Here is a 27,287-nt window from a genome sequence, read left to right as displayed (position 1 = left end):
CATTAAAACCCACAGGTCAAGTACCTATAGTTCCAATTTCTTTTTACCTGAAAGCTGACAGAAGAATAATTTCCTGAAGGAAAAAAAGAAGAAAAATCAACCAAAAAGAAAAAAAAAGAAAAAAAAATCAAAAAAGAAACCCCAACAAAACCCCCACACCAACCCACAAATCACAGATTACATCAATACATATAACAAAGTAAATTCATCACGACTGCAGAAAACAATACATCTCAGTAAGGTGTCTAAACATTTCTTCATAGCACTTCCCACTCCTCCCACGTGTTCCTGACTGTTCACTCTGTTTCTTTCAGTGTCATGGAGCTGAAGGCTGTAGATTTAAGAACCCCAAAGCCTTTGGAGACCAAATTTAGTGCTTTTAGCAGAAACATGACTTCAGCTGCTGACTGAGCTTCAGCCTGAACCATAACAGTTCTGGCTGTGGATGAAGAAACAGTAGCTAGGAAACAGTACCCAAAAAGAGGCAGTGTACATGCTGAGGCACATGCTGGCACATCAAAGTCTCATCAAAGCCAATCTGAGCCTCCACCTCAGGGTCAGAAGCTCACAGTTGTTGCTCCAGCCTTGTAGTCATGAGTGATTTTTATGTGTGGCTGCAAGTGTGAAGGAGTAAGTGAAAGAAGTGTGTGAACAGTTACCTGCTGGAAGTAAACATCTTAATTCCATTAATAACAGCTATTGAAAGGTGTTTTAATAAATGTTGGTTGTGATGCCAGTTCCTTGGCATTGATAGTTTCTAGATACAGTAGCCTATAGTTATAAATATACCTTACCTTATGGTGTGTTACATCCACAGATGGCTGAGGCCTCAACTAGGTGTGCTGATGTGTTAATGCAGCACTGTGTGAGAGCTCTGGCTCACTGCTGATCTATGGGCACTGTATGGATCCTGAGAATGAGGCCCTTCAGTGATGTATAACTGCAACAAGGGCACCAAGCTGAAGAAAACACTTGCAGAAGTAGGTTTTGTCAACATCTTACTCTAAAATAGTGCATTAACAATGGGAGTAAGAGAGGGATTGATTAAGACGTAGTTGATTAGAACAGAGAAGAAAAAAAGCAAACAAAAAAAACCAACCACACAAAAACAACAACAACAAAAAAACCAAACCAAAACAAAACAACAAACCCCACCTGAGCAGAAGGAAGTTATTGGCACATTTTCACTTATCCTGCAAAAGCTAAGTTTCATTATTAAGATGGCTTTCCAGTACCTCAGTTAAAAGTCTATCAAAAACCCACTAATTTGCATGGTCACACCCTGAGTTTCCAAAATGCTAAAAACTCAAAGTCATTTTGAGCTTTAAGTTTGTGAAAAACTTGGTTGTCAGTTATAGAAAGGGGAAAAAAAATCTCATAACAATACACAGAGCTACAAATCTTAATGTTTTCTGAACAATGCTTCTCATTAAATACAAGAACAAAAGCTAACATGATCAATCATGTGAGCGGGTGGAATATCACTAACACCCAAGTGTAATTTTGCAATGAACCCTTGACACAACACCATAATCTTGACTAGCAGATATTGAAAGGAATTGACTGTTCTGGCATTAATAGGCATAGATTAGCACATGAGCACTCAGTCTGTAGATGTGTGCTGTTAGTTGAGGGAAGTTAATGTATCTTGGTAGAAGAAAGAAATTTTACCTAAATGAAAAAATTTTCTGATTTGTGTTTTTTGTAAGCTACAGAAAACACCTCTTACTAATATTTAATATTTTGACACTACAATATTTTGAGTGAGAAAGCAATACTCTCAGTGACAAAGGAAGGTCTCAAAATCAACTGAAGAAAATTAACAAGAAATTTACATTTGAAGTTGTAAAAATCAGTGATCAGGTACATGATGTAGTTTTACTCTTTACATTTCCCATGCTTAGATACACAATACAGAAGAACCAGATATGTTTTAAAAACTTCAGGCAAATACAAAATAACACATTTAGACAAGTAGAAATACATCAGGCTTCTCTTCATTTTTAAAGCATAAAAATCTGAACAACTGAATATACTTTCTTAACCCTTGAGCAAACTTGCAAAGGCCTTTACAGTAAGAATGCAATTAAGCATCACACCTCACATGAGAGGAAAATTATTAGCCACAAAAAAAAAAAGTGCTGTGTGGTTTTGGTGGCAGGACTGCACTGCTACACATTTTCTGGGAAAGTACTACAGTGTACTAGTGTAGGAAATACATATGTGGGTTACTGGAGCAGCATAATTACCTTCCCCATTTCTTCTGCATCAGAAAAGCACAAAATCACTGAATAATAGCATCAATTATAACTAAAATTTGCAAAAGAAAATGATGATTAATTCTACTGCAGTCTTTTCACATCAAAGAGTTCCAAGAGCCTGACATGTCCTAAAGACTGAAATTCTCAAGATGTTGAATATCTTGAGATATTCAACGTGAATATCCACCTGGGAAGCTGCGCTGGTTTTGGTTTAGGTAGGGTTGCTTTTTTTCAAGCTTGTATAGGACAATTGTTTGGATTTGTGCTGAACACAACAACAATAGAGGTGGTTTTTTTTAATTGCTGAGCAGAAGTTACAAAAGCCAAGACCTTTTCTGCTTCTTGTACTGCCATACTGAGGAAGAAGCTGGAAGTGCTTGGGAAGTGGGGAGGACAGAGCTGAGATATTCCAGACCATGTGACATCATGCTCAGTATACAGAGGGGAAGAAGAAGGAATGGGGGAACATTTGGAGTGATGGCATTTGCCTTCCCAAGTAACCATTACATAGGATGGTGCGCTGCTTTCCTTGGGATGGCTGAACACCTGCCTGGCCAAGGGAAGTAGTGAATTAATTTCTTGTTTTGTTTGGCTTGCATGCAGAAGTCTTTGGTTTTCCTAATAAACTGTCTTTATCTCAGCCCCTGATTTTTCCCACTTTTACTCTTCCAGTTCTCTCGTCAGTCCCACTGGGAGGCAGTGGGCATGCAGCTGTGTGGGCTGTGTTGCCAACTGGGGTTAAACCACAACAGTTCATTCTGATGCCCAACATGGGGCTCAGAAGGTTCAAGATAACAGCTTTGATTGGAACGTGTTAGATGGAATTTATAGCTGTTATTGCTCTTTGGCTGCTTTGGGCAGACTCCTGCGCTTGTCCTGGGCTTGGTGCCTTCCAGTACATCAGTGCAGTGCTCATCTGTGGCTGCTTTTTGCTTTCCCTCTGTTGTGCTGCTGATCCCCTCACTCTGCTGTGCTTGGGGACATTTTGAGGACAGCCATGGTGATGCACAGGGACTGGCACATGGTCGGGGCATCGCTGCTGTTTCTGTGCTGCTGTACTGCACATGCTGGAACCCCAGTGTGAACACAAGTCAGAGAGACTGGGACCTGTGGGTGAGTCTATATGGAAGCAGAGATCCACATGCAGCTCATGGAGGAGCCCACACTGGCACAGGTGGGCCTGATGGAGGGAAAGCCAGGGCAAGCCAATGATGCCATAGGCTCCTGGCAGGGAACTGTGGACAAGTGGAAAAAGGAGACCATGCTGGAACATGGTCTCCTTGTGTTGGAGGTTTGTTGGCAGGACTTGTAACTCTGAGGGGACCAAAACTGGAGCAGGCTGCTCCTGAAGGACTGCACCCTGTGGAAGGCACCCACACTGGAGCAGTTCATGAGGAACTGCAGTCTGTGGGAAGGACCCACAACCCCATGCTGAAGTTGGGGAGATGCTCTAGGCGTGGGACCAGAGATTTCCCTGCAGCCCATGGGGAAGACCATAGGAAGCAGTGCATTAATTCCTTGTTTTGCTTTGCTTGTGTGTGTGGCTTCTGCTTTCCCTATTAAACTGTTTATATTTCAAGCCAGGAATTTTCTCAGTTTTACCTTCTGATTTTCTCCCACTGATGGGGGAGCAAGGAAGTGGCTTTGTGGTGCTTCCAGCTGGGCATAAACCACAACAGATGACTTTATGTATAGGAAAAAACCTTAGCTTTTACCTTCTGAATTTCTCAACACTGTTGGCTTGTTAAACAATGATAACAAGCACAAGGAAATAATGGATTGGGAAGCTCTCTATAACCTGGGATAATTTATATGTTATTTAGGAACAGATATGCTTCTATTCCAATATGAATAATACAGCAAATTATTTCAGCAATCAAAAGATAACTGATTAGCAACAAACCCAACATAAACTTACTTCAGATTACTTTGAACAGCTTCATTGATACTTTAAGTGCAGATTCTTCAATGAACTAAAAACCTCTTTAAAAAACATCCATCAAATAAGGCTGTAAAGTACTTTTACTAGCTTGTGTTGTTTTCCTCTACATAAATAAATACAAAGTTTTTGCTCTGTTTAAAAAAAGGCATAAAAAACACTTTCAAGTTGCAGTAGCATTACTAAATTATAATGCAGCTGAGGTCAAGCAAAAATTTAAAAAAATAGAATTATTTTTTTATAAACTTAGGTAGTAATAGACTTCTATTAAAACAAAAGGAATTATATTTTGAAGTTTGACAGCCTCATTCGGAATGGTTTTTTTCCTTTGGTGAAATATAGGGTACTTATACAAACATGGCATTTTACTTTCCCACCACTTACTCCCTAATAATATTAGCAATAAATTGTAGCTTTTTTTGATATGTTGCAATAGCAAAGAGTTCTCTTTAATTTCTTGATAGTAACATTTTATACCCATTCTATCCTACCAGGTGAAAGCTCTGGATTCTGTGTGCATTCTGGAATCCCATTCCGTTTCCAAGCAAATTCAACCTGACCTGTTTCAACCTGTCCTCCTTGAGTCTCAGCAGTTTCATTACAAATAATTTGAGATTGCAGTGATGGCTGTCTTTGTTCAAGTTCAAAATTCATAATGAGGGAATCAACCAGAGAGTCCAATTCATCCAAATTCATAAAAGGCACACGCATTTTCTGGATAGGGTTGTCGGCAGAAGACAAGGCAAATAAACTGAAATAGTTGTTAAAATATCCAGCAATGACAGAAATATTTTCTGCAAAGCTCCTGAGAGGGCTGGTGTTTCTGTATAACCCTATGAGAAACACAAACAAAAAGAATCAAATGCAGCATTTTGCAGGTACCCAAGAGCCCTCCCCCTTTGCTAGTCTCCCTTAGCCTGTAGGTTACAGATGGTAACTCAGCTAATACCTTGTAACATGGAAGAAACAATTTGACAGACTTCAGTCAGGCACTGCTCCAATTCCAAATACTTCACAGCAATCTTAGTGCTCTTCCTTATTTCTCTATATAGAGACTCTTCTTCTGGCAGCTGAGATTCTGTTTCTTTCTGTATTAATAAAGAGCAATTTCAAGAGAATCAAATACATTACAGTATATTAACTGCTAAACATGCCTATTATGGTTTCAGTCACATAGATCAAGCCAATGCTGAAACACAAAATCAAATCAATGTCATGTCATGTAAGACAGCACTGAAAAGAATGCACAACTGCACATGGTTGACAGGGTTAGGAAAAGAAGAAAAAAAGCAAATGACATGAAAATCCAGGAAATGCTTGGCTCTTAGAAGATAAATCACCTATCCTGGGTTTTAATTCAAAATATCAGTAACTATGGCAGCAGTTATAAAACAATTACACAAGCAGAGTTGATCTTTCAACTTAAAAAAAAACCACAACAGGTAGATAGGATGTTCAAAATGAGCACAAAAAGGAAGATAGAAGTACCTCCAGAAATCCTTTATCTTAAGTAAAATTAAAATAAAAGAGATTTGAGTGGAAATGCAGTAGCAAGGAAAGATAGCTTTCCAGTCACAGGAATGCTGCTGTGACAGAAAGTGTTTTCATGCAATCAGAAATATACAGTATGTATACACACATACACACACACACACACACAAACAAAAACACATTCCTCTTAGATAAATGCATCCTTAAAATTTAATATCAGACTCAAGGCACACATTTTGGGAAACATTTCTCTTACCTTTCTGCAGTAAGACATGTTATTTTCAAGGAATCTGGCTAATGCCATCACGTTATCCTTAATTTGATTTTGAATCTACAAAGAAACTTTTAATTATATTGTACACTTCATTCAAGTCAAGGTACATTAAAAGAAAAAGAACAAACACTGACATACTAAAGAGAGAAATACCCAAAAGAAATAGCATTTTCTGCAACTAAACATGCATTTTTTTCAAAGAAAACATTAACTGGTAGAAAACATTAATTACATCTGCAGGGTTTTAAACCCCTTCCCAGGGGAGGATCAAATGAACATAGTTAAAGATTCATTACAGAAAGGTTGTCCTGTAACTTTGTATCACTGTCATTCTAGGTGGCAGGGGTAGCTCTGGCATTTTCTTTCCATCCTTACAGTAGTTGCACCAGAGACAAACACATACAGCAGATACTTCAGAATTAGCTGCAAGTGAACAGCATTATTTGGAAAGCAGAGTGCTTTCCAAATAATGCTCCATTTATTTGAAACCCAAAGCATTTGGAGGTTAAGCAAAAGACATTGAAATAAAGTATTTTGGATGGTTTCACTGCTATCTGTAGGATTAAGAATGACAACAGTGAAAACCAGAGTAGAAAGAAATTTTTGCTTTCCTTGAGAGGAACAATTTCTGACTCAGAAGATTTCAGTCTTTCCCAAGTATGGTGTTGGAATTCAGCCAGGCTCTCTGTCAAAAGGGCTTTCCCACTAAGAAAGTAGTGTGCTTCCAAGGGGTACCCTAACTTCCCTACTAGAATTTTCAAACAGCTGCAGAAATATTTTTAATGGTGCTTATTCCTTATACTTTCTTCTCTACTTGTGTAACTCCCTACAGCATCATCTTCATGATTTAAAATACAAGCACAAGAAACAAAACATGATCAAGTGCCTCCAAGATATAATAGCAGTTTTTCATCTTCATTTCATCTCACCTCATTTTGTGGACATTGTTTCACAAGTTCTTTCTGTACTATTCTTGCTTTCTCCTGTACAGCATTAATGAGACACTCCAGTCCTGAGCATACTCCATCATAAATGGCAAGTACAAATTCCTTTTAAAACAAAGATTCCAAATGCAATGGTTAAAGAAACTGATGTGGTCTTGAATTAAAACTATTTTTCTACAGTAGACTAGAACTAAGTTTGTTTTGACCAAATTATTCAGTGCAGGTCTATTCAGACACACATCTTCCTTGGACCGAAGGAGCTCAGTTCAGATTTTTGTATATTCAATGTGGTACTTAGATACAGACTACTAAAATATTAGTAGCGAATTTCAGTGAAACAGATAGACTTGCATCATCTCAGTGCATGTACAGTCCTAAAAGCACTGTACACTTCTTTATCTTCATAGGTTTAATTTACACAGATTTAAAGGATGTGGTTTTTAAGGAAAAAAAAAGTCAAGGATATTAATATATCCATTTTCAGCCTAAATTTGAAGTATTAGATAAACTCTAAATATATTTAATTTGTTTGATGAAAATGCTATATGGAACAATTTGCTCCTGAGTACAGTTACTGATAGTCAGTGTGAACTCAACACTAGAATTACTATTCATAATCAGTATTCTAAGAAGCATTTCTTCACCTGTAAACTAGAGGCAGGAATGTTGTCCTCTTCAGGAAATGAAACATCAGTTGTGACGACTGCCAAGTGTCCTATGTATTTCATTGTTTGTTTTACTGTTTGGTTTACTTTGCTCCATGCTTCTGTTACCATCGAGGATATATCTGAAGAACACCCCTGGGAAACAAAGGCACATCTTTCACTGATGCTAGAAAGCACCTCTGGTCGAAGAATACACACCTTCTATACAGCAAGAGTTCGTAGCACACAACACTCAGGCATTTTCAGCTTTCCATCTTCTAATTCCAATGACTTATCTATCACAGCTAAAAAAATCAAGCCTTGCAACCACAGAGCAGCCATACCATCCTACCACATAGTTTTAAAAGAACCATAGATTCACAAGGCTGTAGTGTGCACAAAAATAATATTCACTGGTCACTGGTTTATTTATGGGTTTATAAACAGCAGCACTTCATAGTTCAAACTATCATTTGCTCTTATTGCCTGTTTAATTTTACCACTTTATAAGTAAGAACCAATGTTTCTGTCAGGTCCTGGGCACAGGAAGGTCTGCATTACTCTCCACTAGCACAGGGAACTACCAGCTTAGCCAGTAAATGCAACCTTAGCTATTGATCTTCCTGTGGTGCATTGTTTTGTCAGTACACACACTGGACATTTAAATGCTTTTAGCAAGTCTATAATAAATACTGCATTAATGCAGAGAAGCTTTCTATACACAGATGAATTCTTTAATATGCTTTACCTGCAACAGCAACTGTAAATAACCTCCCAAGTTCTTTATTTCCTGTTTCATTTCTTCATCAACTTTTCTAGATCCAGGACACTTTTGGACATTATAAAGCCAGAGTTTACTTATAACCACAATCTGGTCAAAAGCAGAGACAATTCTGATGCTGTAGGACTGAGCAGCACGATCAAGAGAGAAAACTACAAGAGAAAGAGATCTATCAGATCCATCTCCTTTGCAAATGAACACAGGAACATTAATTCTTGTGACTGACAAACATAAATGCTTGTGCATCTGAAAAACAAGTCATTAGAAATTATTAAACCACTATGAAAATGAGACTTACAGTTTTCCTGACATTCTTCATCTTGCTGTTCATAGGCTTTGGAAATGGCAGATGCTCCAGAAAAAACTATAAACAAATTAGTTAGGAGCCTATCTGCTATGCTTTTCCCTCCTTCGTGATTCTGTTCCAGCAATTCTAAAGCTGAACTTATAGATTCCTTGCAAATTCCAGGAAGAAACAATTCAGAAATGCTTGAGCATATGCTGGACTTGTTCAGTGAACCTGTACAAGGAAAAAGCAAAACAAACATGCATGAAACTCTTCATAGGAGTGAGCAGTCCATGTGTCTTTTTAATGACTTCTATATAGACATTCACCTATTCAAGGCAGTCATTCAAAAAAAAATGTGGAAAATGTTCTAAATAGTTTATAAGTTCTGTTAGTTCAAAGAGAAATTCCATAGTGAAATTTTTTAACATGAATACATTTGTTTCAACAATCAAAGCTACAGAGAATAAATATAATCCAACCAATCTAAAATAACTGAATGCATTCAAATATTTGTAAGCTAAAGCATCCTGTACTTCAGGGGAAAAAAGGTTGTAAAACCTGGCCAAAAGCTTGGGGAAAACCACAGTAATTTAATTAATAACAACAACTCAAGCAAATGAAGTCTCTATATTACTGTTTCAGGATTCAGCCTCTTTCTCCAATTAACCCACATAGTTAAGAAGAGTAATGTTTTAGATAAATTTTTAAAATTAGGCTCATAAAGTGATGGTCAGGAAGTTTTTGCCCTAAGAAAGGATAATCAAAAATACAGAAACCCCTACTGTTAACAGTTTGACATTATAAATTTGAAGGCATCATAAACAGGACATTTTTTTATTTTGCTTTCCAACCCACAGTTTTCAAACAACCATCAGAAGCACCCACGTTTTATGCATGTAGTAGGTTCAAATTCTCAGTATGAAATGAATGGTGTTCTGCCATTTAGAAAGTACCTGATATATAGGAAGTCTCTTTATTCTGAATAGATTGCAATTTTAGCTCAGACAAACATCCAGAAATTCTCTTGTTCTTCATGAAGCTTCTACTTCTAAGAAAGGATGATAAAAGAACATGAAAGACCTTGAAAAGAAAAGCATTTCTCCTCATCAAGCATTTCCTTGATGAGCTACAGCTTGCACAAATATGTGAGCCAGTTATTATTACAAGGCTAAAACTTCAAATGCAAGATCCCAGACCACATGCAATTTACTCCTTAAAAACAATGCTTTGATAGTATAGAAGTGGGAAGGAAACATTAAAAACTACACATTTCACTCTACACTGATGCTTTGGAAAGCTCTACATGCAACTATTGTTCCTTTTATTTGTCCATGGAGGAAATCCAAGCGAATGAGTGAATACAAGAGAAGACCCACCAGGTGACAGTGTATGAGAGTGGAACAAAAGTATATTTAGATAGCTACATAATTTTTTGCTTTGTTTTAGGCATAGGAGACTAGCTACAAATAACTTTTACCTTCTTCTGGAAAGCAAGGAAATGGAACTGTCTGAAAAGTCAGGTTCCCACTCATCAGCAGGATCATAAAACACATCAACAACAGCTTTATTTCTGTCATTACTCTGAAAAAATAAAGGAAACACAGGGGAGGAGGAGAGTTAAACAGAAAAAGCATGATAAAGTAGTCAACATATGGATAAACAGAACATAATAATGAAAACTCTATTTATAAATTCAAGGTCTTTTACAGTATAAAACAACCAAAAGAATCACAAAGCAGTCCCTGCTTTACTGCTTCTTACTCTCTACACAAAATGACCTGGAAAAGGTCATTTGTTTCTATTGCATTCTTTTTGTTTGATGGATAAATGCATCTGCATGTTTTTAGTGAAAAGTAGTCATGTCTTGCTGTTTAAGATACACAACCCAAAAAATCACCAATATTTTCCTCCTTTATGCATTACCAAAACCTTATCTTTGACAAAATATTACTGATTACTAGTGGCTCTTCTTCGGTCGTTACTGACCTCATAGAGTTCTTTCATTGCTGCTAGTTTACATTCAAATTTCTCCAGGCTCCAAAAAGTTGTTATTCCCAGTTTGATGTTACGAACCTGCACCTGAATAGAAGACACTGTTCCTGTTTTATCATCAATTTTGTCATGCCTAAGAATTGGAGAAAGTTTAAAAAAAGATGACAAAAATCAAGACCAAAAAAACCACATCAATACTGCAAAAATAAATGAGATACTTGTAGGTAGGATTATACAGGGACTAAAAACACGACCCACACACAAGAATTTCTTCAGACATCACGCATCTCATTTACTGTGCTTTAGGACCACTTTAATAAGTGAACCAAAGTAAGATGGACATGAGCATCAGAAGATTCACCTCCAAAGCACACTAAATTCAAAATTAATTGTCTATAGCATACCTTTAAAGTTTTGATCTACAATTCAAATTAGAAATTCCCATTTTAAAACACCAAGGCTCAGCTACATACTTAACTAACAATTGTTTGGAAAATAAATTTATCATGTTTAATTGCACAAGACTGTTAAACACCAACAGCTAACTGCACATCCTGAATCCACCCCCAAATATATACATAAATATTATATAACTATTACATATAGACATTATAATTAAGTAACTTGGATGCTGACCTGCAGAAAACAGTGTTTTTCCCTAGTGCAGTGCTAATGGCATTAGCCTCTTTAATCATCACAGACAGCTTCAGAGACTTCCAGTTCAGTGGAACTAATAAAGAATATAGAACATACTGATTTAGTGAACCAAACAATGTGATGCAACAACTTTAGGGTTTAAAAAATAAAGGGCAGAAAAGAAACTACAACCTAAAAGCAAAAAACTTATTTAGCAAACAATAGTTCCAAGAATTCCCAACACTGGGAAAACATTGGGGAAACATTACCCTTCCAGACAAGATAACCCTTTTAAATGGTTGAGTAAAGGGTATTTCAGAAACAGAGGCATAAGACTAGATAGTATGTTATTATTATTATTAATCCAAGATAAACTGAAAAAATCAATTCTGTTACTCCAGTTTCCCCAATGAGCTAATGCCTGACCAGTAGAGACAGTCAGGGAAAGACTTTTAAGTAACTAGAATAAATACAGACTACAGGTACGTCCAGGTAATCACCCTGAGTGTGATTAAACAGAGCTTTTAAAGCAGTCCAATACATACAGCTGATGAATGGAAAGGATTGTATCAACCAGAAGGCTCTTCTTGTTCAGGATCACTAGAGAAGTATTAGTGGAACAGAAAAAGTTCCTGTATCAATACCCATCACCCATGCCCACTGCAAAAAAGAGAAGCCAGCATTGCCTTTGTAACACCATGCATATACATACCCATCACTGATTTATTCCCACTGCCATGATTCTTCTGAAGGGCGTGTATTTCCTCAGCAATCTTCTGTTTCTCAGCTTCCAGAGCTTCCACTATCTTTGCATGATGAATAGTATGGTCTTCTAGAGCCTGGAGGAAAATGGGCAGTGGTAAATAAACAAATCTAGAACTCTTAATGCTGTTTGTTGAAGCTAATTTTTTTGTTCCTGGCACTTTAAGACTCACAAAAATAATTTTATACTGGACATCTGCTATGCTAATATAAAATAATTCATTTTCAAACTGACAGTTCTCTGAGTTTACTTACATATTGCAATGCTCAAAAAAACTACTGGAATTAAAGAGGAACAGCTTTTTTAAAAGTTGTATTTGTTGCAGCAGTCAGATATATATAAATACCTGCCAAGACTCAGTCATTACTTAAATTAATGTCTGGAGCAAAAACTTTTGCCAAAGGCAACATCATGCTAAATTTAGGTGCAGGAACAAAACCATCCACATTATTTAAGAAATAAGGTCAGTATTAGCTAATCCCCAACAGTAATACATTAACATACTCAAGTTGCAAACAAAACATCAGTTCTTCTGCATAAAATCACATAGAAGTACTTTAAATAATTTCCTTTACAATAATTGATTTCCAAAAATATAATTTCAAAAAGCTCCCCAAACAAACCAGAATTGATTGCCTTAAAAGTTTTTTTTTTTCAATTACCTGCTTGGTAGCTAAGGTCTCCATTTCTAAACGTTTCTTATTGAAGTGGAGTTCTAGCTCAAGGCTTTTCTTTGCCTTCTCCAGCTCCTGTATTTTGGTTGTGGCTTTTTGGTTATTCAGTTCATGGATTTGTTTCTTACGAGATTCTTCTCTCTAATATCAAAAAGGAAAAGTGAGAGGAGGAATACTCCTACACAATTTCTGACCCATCTTTCAGGCAGATATTCCGTACAGATAAAACGTGCAGCCTCTGACCTAACACAGCCCAACGTCAGCAATGGTTTTATCCCTGTTCACAAGCATCACTTTAGGTCTTCTATAGAATATGTAAGATATGAGATACATCATTATGTTTTACCACAATGTACTATTCTTTGTCAACTTATGCATGTTGCGACTGCACTGAAAAAAAACCAATTACAAAGCAGCATGCAAGCTTGGAAAGACCAAATAAAACTGCATTAATCAATCCAGTATAGTGAAATAAAAGCCTCATACAATAAGGCAGATTCTGTAGCTATTTTTCTTTGCTTACAAGTTACAATTTGTGGAGTAACTCTGAAGAGGATAACTACTTTACAACTTCTTCTGTTACTAAGGGTGACTTTTTTTTCCAAGAATGAGGCTTTGTATTCTCTAACATGCTGCTATAACATGCAAGAGAAAAAGAAAACTAAAACCACACAAACCAAGGCCAATCAAACACCAAAAAAAACAGATACTACATACTACAGTTTCTGGTTTACTTTATTGATATATTTCATGTAATGATGCAATGACAACTTACCACCTCTGCTTCTAGGGATTTTATTTTACTCTCATATGCTTCTTTTTGTGAGGTCAGTTCTTGCTGAACCATCTCTTTTGCTATCTGGACACTTTGCATCATTTCTTCCTTGGCTTTGAGTCGTGCCTCTTCAATTTCTGATTCAAGCCTACAAGTGTTGTACATTTAGATTGCTGCTGTTTGTCTCTTTTAAGATGCATACAGATTATAATATTTTTTTTCTCTCTCATGAGGGTCTAATTTTTTTTAACAAAAAAACTTACATACTTTACATGGTTTTGACTTCCCAGACAAAATGTAGACACTTCCAATGTAAATATGAAAGACATTCCAGAATTTCAAATCAAATCCATTTTTATTTTATTACATAGTGTTCACAAATTTAAAGACTGCGATGGAAACTCACTACATCACATTAAGACACAAAATTAAATTTTAAATCAATGAGTCTTGTGGTTTAATAACACCCCATAATGAAGTAAGTACAAATAACATTTCACTGTCTCGCAAATTCTCCATCACAGAAGTCCTAAGGTTATTATGTTGGGTTCTTCTCATTTTCTTAAGACTTTAAATCGCTTTAAAACATCAAAAGTCATTTTCAGACTCATCACACACTCGGTGAGAAACATAATTAAAGAGATACACTAAGCTCCAGGGGTCCTCAGAGTAGTGTTTCTCTAATAGTGGTCTACATTGTTGGCAGCTGGATTAGCTTGTGGTGATTGAACCTTAGAGGTGTACATCATTTCAGCCAAGTCTGACTTTCATTATAAATGGAGTTGCTATTTTCCAACTCTCCCCTTTGTGAAATAATAAATAATCTTCAGTTACTTCTAAAACTAATTGCATGGTTGAATTAACAACTGAGCTTTTTTTCAGAACAAGAAAAATCAATACTTACTGTGTTCGCTGTGCAATAAGTAGCTCATTCTTTGCAAATTCAAAATCTTTTGGACCATCATGCAAAGATGAAGTCCCACAAGAAGGTGTTTTAACTTTCTGAACCTCTGCTGGATGATTAAACCTGAAATAATGGTCTCCCCCAAGAATCACTCGATCACCCTATTGGGAGAAAAACAAATTCTGCTGAAACTTTCAGATTTATAAGCAAATTTTTGGTTCTTAAAACATGCAGGTGAATCTAGAAATCAAAGAGGAAAAGACAAATATTTATGGTTACAGAGCATTCTCAGAAAACCTGCAGTCTGAAGGTGAGATATTAACAAAACGAACCCACACATACACAAATCACTATTACCAGATCAATTACTTACATGATGCAGAATTGTTGGGTCCAAAATGCATTTCCCATTTACATATGTCTTGGCTTCTCTAAGTGGAATAATACTTACTTTGCCAACAGTATTTTTAATAACACTGAAACCAAGAAACATTTGCAGTATTAGCAGCTCATAATTGCAAGTGATGCTTCTAAATAGACTAAAATTCAAGCTTTAGATGCTATTGTTTTCCTAGATGTGTATTGTCTTTATACTATTTAAGTGCAACACCCATAACTACGGAATGACAACCTATATTTTGGTAGAGAACCTATATTTATATCTAGGAATCCATTGCTAGAAAATTACTGCAATACCCTGCCATCTGAGAATTTCTTTGATAATGTGACTCTAATGTTTTCAGTAACTGATTAGTTAAATTTCTTACTGCATTTTTTCGGGGATCAGTTGCAGGGAATGCACTTTGAGCAATACTTCTGCAGTACAGCCAAGCTGCTGTCTATTTTTATATAATTAAGAACTGTCAAGGCATTTCACTTTTCCACTGAACTTAATGTAACATTTATCTATCACAGCATCATATGATCAGATTTTATTCATGTAGAAATGCTGCAGAAGAAACCTTTGCTACATAAACATAAGGAACAAAGAAACTAAACTACTTGAGTTAACAGATTTCTAGAGGGAACAGAAGGTAATTGCCCTAACCACTGAGCAGTACAAAAATATCCCTACATAGTATTGTCTTGGCTAGAAGACTGTATTTTGTTACTGCCAGAAGGAAGAGTGACTCCAAAAGAAAGGGAAGGGTAAGAAGAAATTGAAAATATAAAAACAACACTACAAACCAATGGTCATCAGCAATCAGCACTCCAGAAAGCTGGATGTCATGTTTTGAATTTGGTGTACACCTTCCAACTGTAGTTTCTCCCTCTTTGATCATATATAACAGCACCTCAGAAAGCTGAGGATCTTCATTGAGATTGACAAGGTTTGGTAAATGATTGTCCATTTTGAATGCAATTCCAGCTTTCTAGATAAAAAAAGAGCTCTGCATTAAAAAACCAATTTACATTTTGCATTCATAAAGCAATGAATATCTACATAAAATTTTTCAAAGAAGTCACAGCAATCTGTTGCAAGGTGAGTATTAAGGAAACAAAATCTTACAGCAAATCTCATTCTTCTGCAAGGTTTGCTGAGGTTATATTTTCTGTATTATGTGCTACAGAAAAAAATGTACCTGCAATTCTTTTATATCTTCTAATTTCCTTTTTTCTGCTTGTTCAAGTTTTTCTTTCCAGGCCCTTAATATATGGAGAAAATAACATATTAGAAAATTACAGCATCTAAATTTTACCATTTCCATTTTAAATTAAGACATTAATGAGTGCCTGACCTTTGCATTTCTGCCATGTTTCTCTCCTGCTGGTGCAATTCTACCCTCAGAGATGTTATCTCCTGCAAATAACGCCTGTATTTTTCGCGATCAGTGTTCAGAGCACTTTTCTGAGCTGCCCTCAGTTTTTCAATTTCAGCTTTTAATTCTACATGAGAAAAACCAGACATACAGTACACATAAAAAAATGAAGGCAAAATAAACTTTCAGTACAACAGCACAAAATTAATCCTGTTATTTATTTAAAACCAAAACAAATTTCTCTATTTCTGGTTCTCAAGTGTAGCCTAAGATATCACTTGCATTTTGGAAAATAAAAAAGCTCACAAGGAACAATAATATTAAAAGGAAGACATCCCAAGCTGTATTAGTCTAGTTGACAAGAGGTCAGTCAACACAACAGAATATTAGTAGTAATAACTCTTATAAGAAATAAGCTAAACTCACATGCAAATGACAACTGAAAGACTGCTGAAAGGTCAAGCTCACCTCTGATTAGTTTGACATTCATATCTTCATTTACTTTAGCAATGTTGATAATTGAACAAGCCTGCTTGGCATAGCGAAGGGTGCTGAGCGTCTCCTCCGTGCTGCTGGCAGCTGGGCTCACTGTGGCTATCATGGTTGTTTGGGAATTGCCACCAAGACTTTCCTTTAGCAGCCTTCATTGGACAGGAGAATACCAGTCAATCCCTGGCCCTCACACTGACAGAAAAATTCAAAACTTCCCAGTAGAAACAGATTAAATACAAAATACCAAGGGGTTTGCTACTTAGTTGAGAGGGACTGCTAGCTGCTTAAAATACAAACCATGCTCCTGTTTGGTCTTTATCTGATGCAACAGGCAAATTTCTGCTCTCCACAGGTCATTTGAGAGAGAGAGAGAGAGAGAGAGAGAGAGAGAGAGAGAATGGATGGGAAGAGGTGCCTCAAGAATAGATGAGAAAACCACAACCTCAGAAAGCCTCAATCAATATGTAATGTACGTACCAAGTAAGGACAGATTCCCGGTAAGGAATGAAAGTTTTCTTTCCATTTTGAGACTGTTTAGACAGTGCAGAAATGACCCTTCCAAGGGTCAACAGTGATTTATTGATACTCACACCTTCCTACACAAAGCAAAAATAAAAATATTTATAATATAGTTGCAGTTTCTTGTGTGATGTTATCAACTGTACTATTGATTTAGTTTGTTCAATGTGTGCTACAGCAGTACCACATTGAATGTCCCCAGTTATTAAAAAAACAATAAGATGGAAGAGCATCTTCATTTAGAAAGAACAATGACCCTGCCTTTAAAATAAGTAGTGTTAAGAGCCATCAAACTTACAAAGGCAGCTTGAAATAAAGTCTCTTATTAGAAAAAAATCAAAAAGGGCCAAGCCTCAACTCCATGTGATATTGGATTCAAGATTTCCAAAGTCACATAAACAGTTTCCCCTCCCTCCTTCTGCAGGATCATTAGACCTACATAACATGGGGAGAGGTGTTCTAAGCAAGATCTGCCACATTGCACAGTTCAAACAGCTTCTTCAGGCCACCCACTCTCACTGGCAAAACGTGATGCAATACTGGTAAGCATAAGGGCCATATAGATACTTTTATAGCTACAGTTCCTGCCCAAAAATCCCGTTGGGTGAGCATGCTTTGGAGTTTAAGGGTGTTCTTAGGAGTCAAGCCTTTTCCACAGATTTCCACTCTTCGTTTACCTTCAGCCTTTCTCCAGTGGTCTGAGCCTTTGTACAGCACTCACTGCCAGCTAGATCAATTAGATTTATGTGACTGGTGAGCCTACGATCACACTGTTCTTCATTCACAAATTCTACCTGGAAAGAAAGGGAGATGCTGGCATTCAAACCAAAATTAAAAGCCTGAGGATAAGCAGTAATCAGACAAGCTGTTCACATTAAATACATAAAAATTTCATGCTGCCATTTAATTTGTCACAGGATACTCTTGTGTATCATTGAAGGAGACTAAGCTCAGATTTATAACCATAGTATCAGTTAGTTGTGGCTGAATAACTGCACAAGCATAAACTGCAAACCCCACAGATTACTAAACTAGGGGTTCGGGTCTGAAGTTTGATGACTGCAGTCAATCCAACTGCAGTTACCCAATAAACATGCAAATCAGTAAGCTGTTACTGACTTAGACCAATGAAGATGAGTTAAGGAGTCAGTGGAAAAACTCAGGACCAGCTATGATAGAGAAAAATCAATAATCTAGGGGTGAGAATGGCAAGGGGATGAAAAAAGGAGAAAATCCAGGAAACTGACAAAAAATTAAACCAATCAATAACAAAGAACCCCAAACCAACAAGTCATTTGTCAATGGAGAGAACTGACAGTCTGTAGACTCCTGAGGAGCTCTACCTATTCCATTTCTGTCGTCAGGCTCACATCACTAAGTCAGGTTTTGTCTTTTAAGCATCTGTAAATCAGATGAGCAGTTGTAGTCCCTATATCCTGGAGACACTTGGGGAAGAGGCATCCTGAAGCAAGAAAAGATTTATTCAGTGAAGTGTGTTGAAACTGAGCAGAAATTGCATCTCCTACCACTGCCCCAGTTTGTTGCCTGCAGGAACTCATCACAGCCACACACCTCACACAGCCTAACCTTCTTAGAAGATAAGATGTGTTGGCAGCAGTGTGAAATTAAGTCTAGCCTCAATTAGGATTCCTGTTACATCTCAAAACTCACACTGAGAGGCCTGGAACTACTCCTAGATCTGTCAGCCTAGACATATTTATACTGCTGCTATAAATATACTTAGCACAAAGACATCAGAATCTACTCAAAGCATGTAAAATAAAACAAGTTCTGTGGTGTAGAAAGCCATGTTAAAATGCCCTGTGTCTTACTCAAAGATCTTCAAGTATATTCTCATAACTTTGTAGGCAGCACACAGAAGAACTTTTTACTACCAGATTTGAACAGATACAAAAAACCTCCAGCAATACCTTGGTTTGTGTCATGACAAGGGTGAAGACAGAATGAGATCTAGAGCTCTTGTCATTCATTACTGTAGCAGCTGTTGCTCTCTGCTTATTTCCTAGTTCAAGCCAACTCTGTAAAACACAAAAATCAGGACATGAAACCAAACCCTACTTTAGATGATTAACTGAAGATTTAAATGTTTGCAAATACATTTTTTAAGACAAATTATGACTCTAAGAGAGGACTTAGAAGTTAAATTTTAGAAATAATAATGTGAACAGTGACACTTGACTGTACAAATCTACTCAGCTCCATTATACAGGATGGTCTACGTCACTCTTTCACAAAATCAGCTGAAATATCATAGACTACTGGACAGTCTGGTAAACATTTTCTTCCCATACATGGAATTTATTTTTCATCAGTAAGCAGAAAAGGAGAAAGCAGAAATATTTGTATTCCCTTTTAGCAACCAAAACACTCTTACCTGAATATCAGAGTAAGAACGGACAACATTCCTAGAGTGGGGGAAAAATTAGAAAGTTTGGTTCAGTTTTCTTTCCATAGATTTCCCTGCTGCCTGAGTTCTGAAACATTTTCCCAGTCACAAACAGAATACAAATATATTATGAAAGCTGCAGTTGTCTTGAGACTTCCACACTTTTAGATTTCACTAAGGCAATTAAGAAAATGTATCAAGCCAGTCATGGGTATGCATTTTTCTAAAACTACATAACACTGGGATCTTGCTTAATTTACTGGTGAGTACACAAGCTTTCCTAGAGCCTCAGGATATCTTTTTTCAGGATTACACCATACAGCTGTTAAAATAAGTATAGATAACAAACAGTTAACAAATAAGTTAAGACTTACACTGTCAGGCCTTCCACATATGGTCCTAACACTGGATGTTCTCTTACACGAAGCTGATAAGAATAATTTCAAAATAAAAATTATTAGGAGTGCATTAGCTAAATATAGTACTCAGGAATATCTTAAAAAAAGATTCTGCAACACAAATCTATTATGTTTCTAAGTAGCTTACCCCAAAATCACTGACAAAACCCAGAGTGAAAGCACTCCTGCTTTAGACAGACAGTAGAGTCTTAACTTCTTTATAAGAAGTCCACCTAAGCTTAGGTTAAACGACTTACTTCAACAGCAAGTTGGATGTTGCATATCAACTTAAATACTTTTTTTTGATAAATCAGACATAATAAATTCGTTCCTTACATATACTACTTAAGACAAATTTCTTTAATTTACAGTTTTACATATTCTAATAGACAACCACTAAACACTAGCTAAACTGGTTTAACTAGTGATACTTAACTAGTTAATCAGTCCAATCTTGTTTCTTTCCCCCTCCTCCAGCTCCTTAAGAGACCAGGTAACAAAACAAAAGAAAATTCCATCCAAATTACAAGATTATATCTCAAGTTATATTGTACAGAAGATTCTTATTATAAGCTGGAGATTTAGATAGATCCTAGGAGACTTTCTATAAAGGCTCATAAGATCATCTTTATTTTGCAGATAAGGGGAGATTTTAACTTTTTTGATGGATTCTACTGAATAATTTTGTTTCTATTTCAGCATTGCTCAGCGTTTGTCCAGTGACAAGCGTTTTGCTTTAAGTCATGTGGTGATATTTTGATATTTTGATTTGTTTTTTACTTGAATTCCATTGCTCACAACTAATGTACTTAGATTAAAAACAATGATCACTTGTCATTAGTGCATTTTTGTTTCAGAATAAATGCCACTCCTTAAAGGTTATGCAGATACTTGATTCTGTCAGCAACTTACTTGTTGTTTCTTCTGTCCATTTTCAGCTTTAAAGACAAGCAAATCATGAATTTTCTCATTATATACTTCAAAGAAGCTCATTTCAAGATGATACAAAACCTAATAAAATTAATAATAGTCAGTCATTACAGACACAACCAACCACACAAAGAAAAAAAATACAAAGAAAGTGAGGGTAGTTATTTTTTGTTTCAGCTGGAATACTTAGATGGAATACTATTATAGTGCATTTTGCTTTGATACATGATGTTTAACAACAAATTCATATTTCTTAGGCTCTATTTTACTGCCTTCACTGAAAGTATGGAGCCCACTGAGATTTTTTTTTTGCCTTTCCTTACACATATCTGAAAATGTAAGACATGCAATACAGAGTAAAGAATCCTAGTCTAGTGATGCAACAAAAATATCATGTCCATATTTCTTCCTCACATTACTGCAATTAAGGAAGCAAAACAATGTTCATTTTGACTGTTAAGGGAACCCCATGAATCAGAGCTATCAACACAAATAAGATTTGAATCAGCAAAGAATATGAACACTAATAAAGGGATCAGCACTAAATATCACTTTCCCCATAGTCCAATGGCATAAGCATATCACCTGTTCCTTGTCCATTTGTGCTATTTGATTGAAAAGATCTTCACAAAGTCTTGGAATTATTCCTCGGTCTTCATCAAACCCCATCATCCTGCAGTCACAAAACTCTTGCTGGTTTAGCTTTGTAACTCTCCATAGATAGTTTTAATATTAACAGTACAGTTCTACAGTTGCCATGCCACACATGTCTAAGTTACACAACAATAAGCAACAGAAATTAACCTGATCTAAATTGGTGCTTGTCTAAGTCTGGAGTTGGACAAGGTGATATCCAGAGGTATTTTCTATTTCATCCATTGAGAAATAGGTTGAAAACCAAGTAAAACTGAGACTCTAAAGCAGCTGAGGAGTCTAAACCTATAGATGTTCAGTATCTTACTATGCCTGCATTTTATATTCTCTGCACACCTCCAGTGCAACCTAAGCCTGTCTCCAGCTCTGGTGCAGTTTTTTCCTGTTGAGTTCTGCCACAGCAGCACACCAGTGCACTGGACTAATTCCCCTGCAGTCTGGAGACACACATTGTTGCACAGCACTAATTTGTTGTGTAAACTTGACCAGAGGAGCCTGATATTAATTTCAGCCTTGTTCAAAACACAAAGGGGTGAAGGTAAGTTATTGTTTAAGTGAAAGTAAAAAATCCAGACACAAACCCAACAACCTACAAACAGGATAAGAGTTGCAATCCTGAGTTTATCTTTCTTTTAGGCCAAGGAAAAAACAGCAGTGTAAGTGAAAACTGAGTTCATCCACTTCAAATGGAAGTTCACCCACTTGAGGGAACTTCTGTGTAAGTTCTATATTTATTGCAAATTGAACAAAAACATGTCTGGTCCTCAACTCCCTTTATTAAAAGTATATAGCACCTGAAAGGAATTATAAAACTCAAACTAATTTTAATAGATGCATGTTTGGAAACCAAACAGCTCACTAGACATCCTATTTCAAAGATATAAATAAAGTATACACAATTGGCTATAAACCCTAAAAATGTTACTAATTTTGTGCAAAGATTTGATTTCAAATAAGCAGTGCCACAAACATCTGGATTTATTTAAAGTTCTGAAGCAGAAGGACCCTAATTATAATGATCTCTTAAATGTCTTCTCCAAAAAACATGCTATACTTTACTACATCACTTCATGCACGAAATAATAAACACTGGTGAAAAACACCACTGGGAGAGTCTGACAAGCTCTCTGCATTAATAAAGGGTTTTTTTCACTAAAATCTAGGAAAAGTTTTTATTTTCTCCATTAAGTAGAAAGAAGTCAGGGTCACATACATAATAATATTCTAGAGTTAACTTTTGCTTAATTGCTATAAATACTGATATAATTGTTTTAAAAATACACAATAACATTTTGACACAATTCATTCACTCTGAAATCTATTCCATTCAATCTCTTTCATGACTTAACACTGCATAACAATTGGCAGAATATTACCAATTATTATTAGCAACTTACGTGTACGATTTTCCAGAGCCAGTCTGCCCATAAGCAAAAAGACAAGCGTTGTATCCCTCAAAAGCTCTTTCAAGGAGTGGCAGTGCCAAAGTTTTATAAATCATTGCTTGGCTTGCAAAATTAGAATGACTCTTGTCAAAAGACCAGAAGGAGAAGTCATAACTGAAACTGTAAATTTGGTTTGTGGATGGATTTTGCACAATTGTCTCTGAACCACTCATGGAGACCACAGGGAATGAGTTTTCAGTTTTCTCTCTGAATGGAAAAGGTGGGAAAATAATAAAAATATAAGCTGCATGCTTTAAATTAGTAATTTCACTGTCTTATGGAAAATAAAAAAATCAAATGATCATTGCTAAAAATACCTGCTAGATGAACATACAGAGTATGAAGGTTCAAAACACTTTTGTTAATGAATATGTAAAACAGACACAAACATCAATAAAGTCAATTCAGTTTCTTAATAAAATCTTTCTTGGTGTTGCATGAAGTATCAGCTCATTTCCAAGTACGTATTATGTCCTTATTAGATCAATGATGAAATAACTCAACAAGAGCAAAGCAGAACTCAACACACACTGTTAGCACCAGAAATAAGTCCAGGATACAAACCTGTTGCTGAAGGGCCGCACCCGCACAGCTACAATCACTTTGCTGTTTTTCACTTTGAAAACATCTTCCCCAGCACTGCTGCTCTCAGCTAAACTTTTCGTGTTCACTTTTGTTTCTGAACTTGTGCTTGCAGGAAGAGAGCTGGAGACACTGGGGAATTTCTTGGCTAAAATTTGCAGATGAGGTGTTCGTTCATTTGAGGCCAGCTTGAGAGATGGATGGTCTTGAGAAGTGCTATTCTTTGGTGTAAGTGCAAATCTTTCTGTTGAAACTTTTGCTGGTGTCCTTGGTCTTTCCAAGCTGCTGTGTTTTATCACCAAGTGCTGTACCTTTTCCTTTCCAGCTAGTTTATTTATATTGCCTTCTTCATTCAGTTGCTCTCCTGCCAGCCTATTAGCACATTTTGAGGTAATGAACCGCTCTGATTTAGGAACTTCAGTTTGAAACTTTATGTCAGCAGCACTTGTCTTATCTTTTAAACACATGTTGACAGCATTTTCACAAACACCACCAACTAAACCAAAGGCATCCTTGCTGTTCAGATTGTGCTGCAACTTGGTACTTGAGTGACTCTCAGTTAACTTCAGGTTTGGTTTAACACCATCTGTACCTTTATTATTCTGTGGAAGTGCCATCTTGTCATTTCCTTGTGCATCAAAGTCATCATTTCCTTTTCTAGGCACAATATTCTGATTAATTTTACTCCTCTCTGCAGAGCCAGTCCTCACACGCCTCCTCAGAGTAAGTCTTTTCTCTGTTTGGAGCTCTTCTGTACTCTGTGCCCTGTCACTACCAGACACTGATTTTTTGCTTGCTCCAGTTCTCCTCTGGAGTGTTAATCTGCCTTCCAGTTTAAAAGAAGTTGACACATCAGTCACTTTTGCACAAGCTGAAATCACATAGGTCCTATTTACTTCCTCAGTCTTACTCTGAGGACATGAAGGCAGACCATCCTTTTCTCCCAACACCTGTGACCTCAGCTGCTGCCCAGATGCTTTACTGCTGGCCAGGGCATTGTGTGAGGAAGCCTTCTGCAAAGTGGCTGTGCATCGTGGCCCAGCAGGGCTCCTGGCAGGAACTGTGTAAATAGGCATCTTGTCTTCCAGCTAATTAAAATCCAAATGTTGAAAAGTACAGCACTTTCCTTACAGATTATTTCTAGTTGCTGCTTCATGAGGAATCTGGGGAGACAAAGCAAATAATTTTTTATGATGTTGATGTGCAATGTGTTATGTTTTGCTGCATGGGGAGCTCCTTACATACATGTTCCCAAACATTTAGAACAACCAGTATTCTGTTTCACCTCTGGTATTTAAAAAAAAATAATTCTTTTATATCTGAATGAAATAATTCTTTTATATCTGAACAAAAAGCTATTTGACTTGATTTACTGAGTTCTATGATTTGTTTCAGAAAGAAAACCAAGCATCACAAAGAAGCACCAGTTAGTAAAAAGAACAATCTAACTATTTAACAACAAAGATGACCATGGATATTTCTTCCAAATGATCTACCATGATTTCCAGATTCACTCACATCTACTTACACTCTGTGTTTCACAGCTAATGGACTGCAACAGAACAAGAAAGTTAACCTTGAATAGGAAGTCTGTGAACACAGAAAGAAGACTTTTTTCCAATATTTTTATATGGAATATATATCCCAGTATCAGAACGGGACAGTTAATAAAGACGAGATGACTACTAGCAGTAACTTTGGATGTTATTTTAGTTCACTCTGGTTCATAGACACAAGGCAAAACAAAAGATACCTGGCCTAGGGGACAAAAGAAAACTGTAAAGTATACTCTCTGTCCTTTCTACATGTAAATATTTTCAAAGTTCTATATATATAATCTGTACAGGAAAGCATGTTTTCCCTGTTGCATCTGCATCATAGTTGTTGGGTTGTATCGGGTTTGATATCAATACTCACTGCAGACTTGTCCACTGCATTAATTCATGGTCATAAGCCAACAAGAAGTCACCTGCCTTTGATCCTTTAAAAGCTGCAGTATCATTAACAACAGCAGTACACGGTCAAGGGAAAAAAGGAAAGCAAGATGAGAGCAAGTGATGTAGAAGAAATCATTTAGTCACTGCTCCAACAGAAGCTTCCTTTAATGTTACACTTTTAAGTAGCAGCTTTCAGAGTACTCTCACACTTTATGCAATTACATCCACTTACACACGTCATGACTGTACAGTTTTCATAGCTCACAACTTGTGAGAAAAATATCAAAATTTGAGAGTAGTGTATTTATTGCTCAGTCCAGTTTCAGACAGGAAATTATGTTACGTGACTAGTAAAATACAAACTTTGTGGTTCCCTCTAGCAGTCAGTAAATAGAGAAACAGGGATGTAAGCTATGAATGGTGTGTTTTCTGGAAAGTCCATCCTTTCCATGCAGCTTTAACATAATTCTTGTAAGTTCTCCCCTCCCCTCGCCACAGCTACGCCTTATAACAAAGTCTTTCTGGAGAAAAGTTAAACTCCCCATTAAAGGCTCCTTGGTTCTACAATCAGGAATGAGGTTCAGTTCTTGAAAACTGAACTCAGAATGAGAAATACGCTCATTCCTCGTTTTTAAAGAATTACAACCACTAGCTAGATACGAAACGCAAGCGCTCAAAGCTGGAGCAACCGGCAGCTCTGTTACCCCTCAGAGCTCCCCTCCCTCCCCGGCCGAGCCCCGGCAGACCCCGCCCGGCTACTGGCCCGCCCTCAGGGAGAAGGCGAGGAGGCGGCAGCGGCAGCACCTCCAGACGTGCCGCCGCCCCCCATGACCCACAGCCCCGCGGCTTCCCAGAACACGGCCGCGGAGGGGAAGCCCCGCCGGGACGCAGAAGGGTCGGTCTGTCCGTCTGGGCCGGCTCTCACCTGAGCGCAGCCCTCCTCAACCGCCGCCCAGCAGCGCTCCGCTCCGCTGGGACCACGGCGCCGCCCCCGCCCCGTTTGAACTCACCGGGCGCGTCCGATTGGCTGCGCGAGGCTCCGCCCAGGCCCGGCCCCCGGCAGCGTCCGCGCCGCCAGGGGGCGCTCCGGCGGGCGGGGTGTGAGGGCTGGGGCGCAGGGGGATGGCCGAGCAGAGTCCCGGCGGGCGGGGTGTGAGGGCTGGGGCGCAGGGGGTGACCGAGCACAGCCCCGGCGGGCCGGGAGTGAGGGCTGCGGCGCAAGGGGGTGGCCGAGCACAGCCCCGGCTGGGCGGGAGCGCTGCAGGCCCTCCTGCATCCCAACCAGGGCCCTGCCCGATCCGTACGGGCAGCCTCACACTGGGTACTGCGCCTACAGGGCACTGCCGTGTATAGCCAAAGCGCCAGTGAAAAGGGGAGGAAAAATGGGTGCGAAAGGAATTCAAAGAACACACGATGGCTGTGACACGTAACTTTGGCACTCCAAGCAGCGCCAGGGAAAGAAATAAAATAGGAGTGTTGGAATCAATAGATATATATGCCCATGAAAGACACACTGATAATAAAAAATATATTATAAGAAACCATCTAAACTCAGTAACAATGAGAAAGCTTGCTTGAGAAAGCTTGCTACAAGATAACTGAACCAGGTTGCTGATACAATTTTCCCTTTACACAACCTGTATGTGCACTTAGTTCCAAGAACAAACGTAGTGTAGAACTGTTGCTTGATTTCATGATTGTTGAACACAATTTGGGGGAGCTTGATACAGCAGGGGTGCCAGTGCTTCTGAACATAGCAATGCCTAAATTAGTCTGCAGGAGATTTACACAAAAAC

The 27,287-nt window shown here is 37.6% G+C and overlaps 1 protein-coding gene across 1 annotated transcript; it reads right to left on the bottom strand.

Moving 5' to 3' along the window:
* KIF14 (kinesin family member 14) lies at positions 1-26,494 on the bottom strand. The gene is made up of 30 exons (XM_050977280.1): positions 26,417-26,494; positions 23,537-24,717; positions 22,925-23,179; positions 21,459-21,546; positions 20,856-20,954; positions 19,920-19,972; positions 19,534-19,564; positions 19,070-19,177; positions 17,816-17,932; positions 17,097-17,215; positions 16,596-16,768; positions 16,107-16,254; positions 15,951-16,014; positions 15,556-15,740; positions 14,741-14,843; positions 14,368-14,528; positions 13,464-13,611; positions 12,677-12,829; positions 11,964-12,090; positions 11,252-11,345; positions 10,610-10,748; positions 10,101-10,204; positions 9,577-9,671; positions 8,633-8,854; positions 8,302-8,486; positions 7,554-7,709; positions 6,895-7,014; positions 5,948-6,022; positions 5,150-5,288; positions 1-5,033 (listed from the first exon to the last, which is right to left on the bottom strand). Exons 2-30 carry the CDS (start codon positions 24,628-24,630, stop codon positions 4,672-4,674), a joined length of 4,917 nt encoding a protein of 1,638 aa, XP_050833237.1. The 5' UTR covers positions 24,631-24,717; positions 26,417-26,494; the 3' UTR covers positions 1-4,671.
* Between the last annotated feature and the right edge of the window lie 793 nt (positions 26,495-27,287).

This window comes from Serinus canaria, chromosome 8 (assembly GCF_022539315.1).
Source record: "Serinus canaria isolate serCan28SL12 chromosome 8, serCan2020, whole genome shotgun sequence".
Classification (NCBI taxonomy): domain Eukaryota; kingdom Metazoa; phylum Chordata; class Aves; order Passeriformes; family Fringillidae; genus Serinus; species Serinus canaria.
The sequence above is the reverse complement of the archived record's forward strand: the minus strand, read 5'-3'. Positions and strand labels throughout refer to the sequence as shown.